The sequence below is a fragment of the Chinchilla lanigera genome, unplaced genomic scaffold (assembly GCF_000276665.1).
Source record: "Chinchilla lanigera isolate Chin_1 unplaced genomic scaffold, ChiLan1.0 scaffold00094, whole genome shotgun sequence".
In the NCBI taxonomy this organism is placed as follows: domain Eukaryota; kingdom Metazoa; phylum Chordata; class Mammalia; order Rodentia; family Chinchillidae; genus Chinchilla; species Chinchilla lanigera.
This window is the reverse complement of record NW_004955495.1, coordinates 5,853,837-5,861,402: the sequence shown is the minus strand read 5'-3', so window position 1 is coordinate 5,861,402 and position 7,566 is coordinate 5,853,837. Positions and strand designations below refer to the sequence as shown.

At 57.3% G+C, this 7,566-nt stretch overlaps 1 protein-coding gene across 1 annotated transcript in view; it reads right to left on the bottom strand.

The window, feature by feature from the left end:
* Lingo3 (leucine rich repeat and Ig domain containing 3) overlaps window positions 1-7,566 on the bottom strand; it is a gene marked incomplete in the record, with an annotated part of 11,294 nt that overhangs the window by 847 nt on the left and 2,881 nt on the right. Inside the window, 1 exon segment of the mRNA XM_013505232.1 lies at window positions 1-1,322. Within this exon segment, the coding sequence (XP_013360686.1) occupies window positions 1-1,277 (1,277 nt within the window).

Genomic DNA, 7,566 nt, shown 5'->3' with positions numbered 1-7,566 from the left:
CGCACGTCGTCGCCCGCGGCGGCCGTGACGTGCTGCAGCCGGCGCTCGCGGATCTTGGGCTTGTGGCACACGAAGTACTCGAACAGCGCCGAGTCGGGCAGGTTGCGCAGGGCGTCGCCGCGCACCTCGGCCGGGGTGGCGCAGGCCGGCAGCCGCCCGTCGAAGTTGAGGGTCTTTCGACGCTGGACGATCCACAGCAGGCGGCAGTCGCAGGCCAGCGGGTTCCCGTCCACGCGCAGCGTTTCGAGCGTGTTCACCGAGTGGAACGTGCTCTCCTCCAGGGTGGAGAGCAGGTTGTTGGAGAGGTTGAGGAGGCGGATCTGTCGCAGGCCCAGGAAGGCCTGGGGCTCTACCACGGCCAGCAGAGCGCCCGCGAGGTGGAGCTCGCGAAGGCGGACCAGGTCCCTGAAGGACCCCCGGGGCACCGTGCTGATGGGATTGTGAGACAGGTTGAGGCAGGTCAGGTGCGCCTGGTGGCGGAGCGCGGCGGCGGGGACGGCGGTGATGTTGGTGTGGGTCACGGAGAGCGAGGTCAGGTTGAGGCCCTGCAGGCTGCCCGCAGCCACCTCCTCCAGCAGCGGCCAGTGGTCGATCTCCAGGTGCAGCAGCCCCGGCAGCCTGCAGAAGTTCTGGTCTTCCAGGGTGGCGATGGCCAGGTGTCGCAGCCGCAGGGCCCCTAGGCCGCGCAGGGGGCCCAGGGACTCCCCGGACAGCGCCGTGAGGTTGCAGCGCTCCAGGGTCAGCTCCTCCAGCGCCAGCAGCCCCGCGAAGGCCCTGCGCGAGATGAACACCAGGTCGTTGTCGCCCACCTCGAGCGTGCGCAGGCTGTGCAGGTCCTGGAACGTGTAGTCCAACAGGATGACCAGCTTGTTCTCGCTCAGGTCCAGCAGGGTCAGGTTGTCCAGGCGCGTGAAGACCCCGGGCGGGATGAGCTTGAGCTGGTTGCCGCGGAGACGCAGGACGCGCAGGCGAGGCAGGTTGGCGAAGGCGCCCGGCTCCACGTGCGCAATGACGTTGAGGCTGAGGTCCAGCTCCTCCAGCGCCGGCAGCGAGGCCAGGTCGCCCGGGTTCAGGCAGCGGATGCGGTTGCGGCTCAGCTCCAGCACGCGCGTCTCAGCGGGGATGCCGTCGGGCACTGCGGTCAGGCGGCGGCGCGCGCAGGCCACCGCGCGCGTGGGAACTGCGCACTCGCAGCGGGCCGGGCAGCCCCGCGCCGGGGGCGGCGCTGCCGGCAGCAGCAGGAGTTGCAGACTGAGCATGCGCAGCCAGCAGGTCATCGTGCGGAGCGTGGCCTAGGGCCGCACCAGCATCCTTACGGGCACCTGGGGACCAAGCAGTGTCAGCACTTCCCTCCAGAGCCTCCCGACCCAGCCCAATCCGGCTGGGGAGGTTCCACATGGGTCCCTAGAGTGGGACCCCCCCCAACTCCACAACTGGGGGTCTCCAGGCAAGAGAACTGACCCCTATAAACCTGCAGGCTGCATGGCCAATGGTCAGAAGTTGGGACCAACCCAGGTGTCCATGGAGGAAAGGGGGATGCAGACGGCATGGTCCATCCTCATGCTGGAATATTACTCAGCCAGAAAAAGGAGCACGGCTGTGACACTTGCTACAGTGGGGGCTGACCTTGGGGACATTGTGCTCAGTGAGAGACACAGCATGGGCTACATGGCCCGGAAATGCCCAGGACATATGACTCCAGAGACAGGAAGTGGATCTGTGGGTGCTGGGCCTGGGGAGGGGATGGGTGACTGCCCACAGGGACTGGGTTTCTTTTGAGCTGATGGCATGGTCCGGAGATAGAGGGGATGGATGGTTGTATAACCCTGTAATTGTACTAAACACTCCCAAACTGAAGTGTACATTTGAAAGGTGAGTTTATGTTATGTGACTTTTAAAATTTTTATTTACTTTTTTTTTTCTCATTACTGAAGGTTGAACAAGGGCCTTTGGACTGAGCTAGATCCTCAGCCCTATTTTTATTTTTTATTTTGAGATAGGGCCTCAGTGAGCCACTAAGTTGCCTAGGTTGGCCTGGAACTTGCAATCCTCCTGCCTCAGCCTCCTGAAGACAGGAATTACAGGGTTGCACCAAAACTCAGCTCTGTGATGTGGACTTTTACCTCCATGAAATGTCATCAAAGAGAGGAATCACTGAACTGGAGAGGAGCCATACAAATATAAAGCACAGATTTTGTTGAAAAAGATATTTATGTTGGGTACCTGTTATTTTAGCTACTTGGGCGGCTGAGGCAGGACAATTGCAGGTTTGAGGCTAGCCTGGGCAACTTAGTGAGATCCTGCACGGGGTGCAGCTCAGTGGTGAGTGCTTGGCTAGTATGCGTGAGACTCTGGCTTCCACCTCCAGTGCTGCAAATAAATAAAAAAAAGAAAAGAAAAGCCAGGCGTGGTAGTGCACCCCTGTAATCCTAGCATTCAGGAGGCTGAGGCTGGAGGATTACTGAGCACCCAGGCAGGCTGAATTACATAGTGAGACTCTCAAAAAACCAAAACCAAAAATATATAAAATAAAGTAAAATAAAATGAAGACATTTATTGAGTGCACAATTTTCCTGGCTGGAGTGCAGTGGTGACTGACCCGGCCAGGGAGCTTGCTCTCCGGGACTCACACCAATAGGCTGGGGACACAGATGGCCCTAATGTCTTTTTGTCCCCGGGGAGGCACTACAGCTCAAGGTCCTCCCTGTGTTCTCCGCCCTCTGTTACCGTTTGTCTACATTGTTCTGACCGCCACTGGATATGTCAGTGTTTTAACTCCCTGTCGCCCGTCCACACCCTTAAATTGGACCTTCAGCTCTATCGGCCTCTGTGGGCCTCACTGGCTCCCCCTACCGGGGGCCTGGAGCAACGCCCAGGAGCCCAGTTTGATAAACACTTCTGCCTTTGTCCTCGCCTCCCCTTTGTGTGTGCGCACGCTGGAGATGAACCTAGGGGTTTGAGCACACCACGCAGGTGCACAGTCTGACCGCAACACTGCTGCATTTAATAAAAAAGGACAAGCGCTAAGTGTGATGGTACACCCGTTAGCCCAGCACCCTGGGAGGCTGAGGCGGGAGGATCCAAGGTTCAAGGCAAGCCTGGGCAACTTAGTGAGATGCAGTCTCAAAATAAAAAGGAAAGCCAGGTGTGGTGGTACATGCCTGTAATCCCAGCACTTGGGAAGCTGAGGCAGGAGGATCGTCGTGAGTTTGAGACCAGCCTGGGCTACAAAGTGAGCTCAAGCCCAGCCTGAACTGTGTACTGAGACCCTGTCTCAAAAAGACAAAAAAAATTTGAAAAATGAAAAATAAAAGGGCCGGGGAGGGCCAGGGACATAGCTCAACAGCACAAGTCCAAGAGCAAGGTCCTGCATTATTAGATTCCCACTACCAAAAACAAAGAGGGGGGGATACAGCTCAGTGTGAAGGCCTCAGGTTCAGTCCCCAAGACCACAAAAAAAAAAAAAAAAAAGGCAATGAGAACAAAGGAAAGGACGCCCTGCCCAGGTTCCGAGGGCTTCAGCAGGATGGCTGTGCAGGGCTGGCGGGAGGGGTGACCTCACGCCAGGAGCCAGCGGTGTCCCTCCCAACTAAGGACACGTTCAAGCCTTGCTCCGGGTGCTGGCGCAGGGACCTTGCTGGGAAGGGCATTCTGCAGTTGGGGTCGGGTCAGGGTGGTCACCCTGGGCGAGGTGACCTTGGTCCAGTGACCGGGGGCCTCACAGGTAGAGGGACAGCGCAGGGTGGGGACAGAGCAGAGGCTGCAGTGGTGTGGCCAGGGCGGGGGACTTCCGGAGCACTGGGGTCTGGAGAGGCGGGAAGGAGCCCGGAGCCCTGGGGGTGCGCGGCCCTGCCACAGCTTAGCCTTTGCGCTGTGGCCCCCAGAACTGTGTGTGTGGTGCTCTGTTACAGCACCCCAGGAGGTTCATGCAGACCCACAGTGGTAAGGCCGGGCATTCCAGGCCGGGAGCCATCTGTGCAAAGGCCCTGGGGTGGGGTGTGCACCAGCAGGTGGAGCACCAAGTCCTCAAGGCGGTGACATCCTGGCTCTGTCTCCTGGCTGCAGCGGCCTCACTCTGCTCCCCACTCCACCCAGCTCCAGCCCAGCTCCAGGGGTTGAGGCGGGCCAGGCAGGCAGGGAAGGAAGCCAGATGGCTCTGTGGCTTCCGCATGGGGCCTCCCGTCTGCTAGGAGGCTATTTTTGGCAACTGAGCAGCTGAAGCCCCCAGGCTTCCCCTCAGGTCCCGCTGGACTCCCAGGAGGGCAGCACCTGCCTCCCCGCATCTCGGCCTGGTTCTTACTGGTGACAGATCACATAGAACAGGAGAGTTTCTACCCTGAAGTTGTAGTCTGAGATGAGATCACAAACCAGGTGCGGTGGCGCATGCCTGTCATCCCAGCATGTGGGAGGCTGAGGCAAGAGGATCCCTGTGAGCTCAAGGCCAGCCTGAGCAACTTAGTTTCTTAGTAAGACCCTGACTCAAAATAAAAAGAGCTGGAGACGGAGCTCAGTGTAAAGGCCTTGAGCTCAATCCCTAGTACTACAGAGGGAAGGGAGAGGGCAAAAGGCAGGGAGAGAATTGGTGGAGGGTAGGTCCCACACCAATGGCTGTTGTCCTCACAAAAGGGAAATGTGGACACACACACACACACACACACACACACAGCTTTGTGACAATGGAGGCACAAATTGGAGCAATTCATCTTCAGGGTTTTTGTAGTGTTATTTTAAACAGTGAAAAACTGGAACTAATCTAAGTTAGCACCAATAGGGGATGGACATGCCAGCCATAGTGGCACATGCCTATCATCACAGCTCTTGGGAGGCTGAGGCAGGAAGATCTCCGTGAGTTCAAGGCCAGCCTGGGCTACATAGGGAGACCTTGTCTCAAAAACAAACAAACAAAAAAACAAAACAAAACAAAACAAAACAAAACAAAAACCAAAATCCCCAGGGGATCTGTGAAATAAATTTTTTTTTTTCTGGTACCAGGAATCGAACTCACCACCTCATGCTTGCCAGGCAGGTGCTGTGCCGCTGAGCTAAATCCCCAGCCCCTAAACTTTTTTTTTTTGAGACAAGGTCTCATTATGTAGTTCAGGCTGGCCTGAAACTCACTGTGTAGCCCAGGCTAGCCTCAAACTTATGGTGATTCTCCTGCCTCAGCCTCCTGAGTACTGGGATGACAGGTATGTGCCACCATGCTCAGCCATATCTGTTACAAGAATGTAGGGAGACCCATATGTACCTATTCAGCTGAAACTGAGTCATGGGGGGGGCAGTAATAGAACTAACCTAAGTGCCCATCAGTTAGGGCTCAGTCAAATAAACAGTGGTTTATCGATTGATGTTTTTGTGGGAGCTTTATACCCAAGAGGAAAGACACTGAAAGTCCAGGTCTATAAAGGGGAAAAAAATTGAGGTTGCCAAATAATTACAGAGAGGGAGATCCCACGCAGGACAAAATGGAGCATCAGTGAATTCTAGATCTGGGAGACGGGGCAAGACATGCGCTGGGGCCCCCAAATGCTGGAAATCACCGGCCCTGTGGAACTGCGCTGTGAGTGACAGGAAGGTCGCGGCAGTCACTGAGATTGTGGTCAGAGCACAGGGAATCCCAGGGACCTCCTGGGGGCCTCTGGTCCCCACCCAGGGCTTGGCAGGCACCCACCGGAAGTGGCCTAATCCCGCCTGGGCACGGCTGGCAGTGTAATCCCCCTGATGTGGCTTTCTAGGTCACCTCCCTGGCCCTTGCTATGGACAGGATGCGGAGAAACTGTGTCCCCGGAGGGCACAAGGGTCTGGGATGCCTGCTGTCACATCCCGCCAGCCGCCCATCTTGTGAGTCCGGCCATCGCCACCTTAAACCTGCCCTGGCTCTGTGGCCACTCCTGGGTGTCAGTTTCCTTCCGTCTGACCGTGGGAATGGGGGACAGAGGCTCAGCGGCCCACCCTGGAGGGGCTGGGGCACCCCTGGTTTGGCTCCAAGGGGGAGATGGCTGAGCAATCTCGGGTCCTGAAACAAAACTGGTAAGAAGCTGGACGCAGTAGGACAGTGAGTTCAAGGCCAGCCTGGACTCCATAGTGAGGCCGCGTCTCCAAAAACAAAAAACAAAACAAAAGACCCCTGGTAGGAACAGAGCTGCTGGGTTTGTCCTCTGTGGGAAAGAACTTCACACCCCTAGAATAAAACTGAAGTCCTCCCGGCATGACCTGCCTGTCCCCTCCCCTCCTCCCTCTGCTCCAGTCACTTGGCTTCCTTGCTGTCTCTGTAAGCACTGGCTCTGTGCTGCCCCAGGGCCTTTGCGTGGCTGAGCCTCTGCCTGGACGGTCCTCCCCGCCTGGCTCTCCCTCTCGCACTGGTCTCACCTGAAATGTCACCTCCCTGGTTACTCCTGTGACAGCGACCACACTCCAGGGTCCCCAAAGTGCCAATCAAACCTTTGCTCAATGTGGCCATCCCTTCTGGGACTGTAGAGAAGGTGACGACCGCAGTGACGACCGCAGCAAACCCGTCCATCGCCCCTGCTCGGCCCCAGCCCTGGGCTGAGGGCTCTGCCCTGAATGTCTCCTTTTATCCCCATGACAATCCCGACTGGGCCCCCCTGCCACCCCCACTTTGCAGACAGCAACATCAAGGCTCAATGCAAACTAAGTCACCTCCTGCCTGGAGAGGCTCTTCCTGAGTGGCTCTGAGATGAACCAGCAGTTTCACATAAGAGATATTCAGTGAGCACCTACTGTGTGCCACACAGGCACCCTGGACACACCTGGGCCCAAAACAGACTCTGCCTTTGACAGGGACAGGGACAATGCCCTTTGTATGAGGCTGACCATGGGGTTTTTGAGACAAGGTCTTACTATGTAGCCGAGGCTGCCTCGAACTCATGGAGATCCTCCTGTCTCAGCCTCCCGAGTGCTGGGATGACGGGTGTGTGTCACCATGCCCCGTTTCAGGGAGAGTGCCTTTGGGGAATGGGTACACTTGGTGAGGTCATGGTGAGGCCAGAGGCCAGGCTGAATCCCTCCTCCAGTGCAGAGCACCCCTGACACATGCAGACTTTGAGTCCCCAGCAAGCAAAGCAGGCCACCGCGCTGCTGCTGGAGCCATTTAGGTGGAAGCCTGGCTCCCTGGGTGGGCAGGACCCACCTTCCTCTCATCCCTGGGCCCTTAGGCTGTGCTCTGGCGCCCCATCCAATGTCTGTCTCAGTGCCACGATTGTGGCAAAGGCTACCTCCACCCAACCACTGGGGAAAACCTGCCCTGCACTCAGGACAGAACCATCCCCATGTCCTGGGTCACAGGACTGCGCAGGAGGCAGCCTCATCCCAGCTGCTGAGAACCTCACTCACTCCCTGTGCCCCAGGACCTTTGCACACCCCACCCTGTTTCTACTCAGTTTAGACTCTCAGCAAAGGTTCATGGTATTGTGCTATGCTCCCAATGGGATGACACTGGGGGCTGAGTTGAGGCCTCTGTGACTGTGGGCACCCCAGGGAGAGGGCTGCCCACTTGGTCCTTCGTGCTGGGACCAGGGAAGTCTTGAAGGAGACCTCGGTGGCATT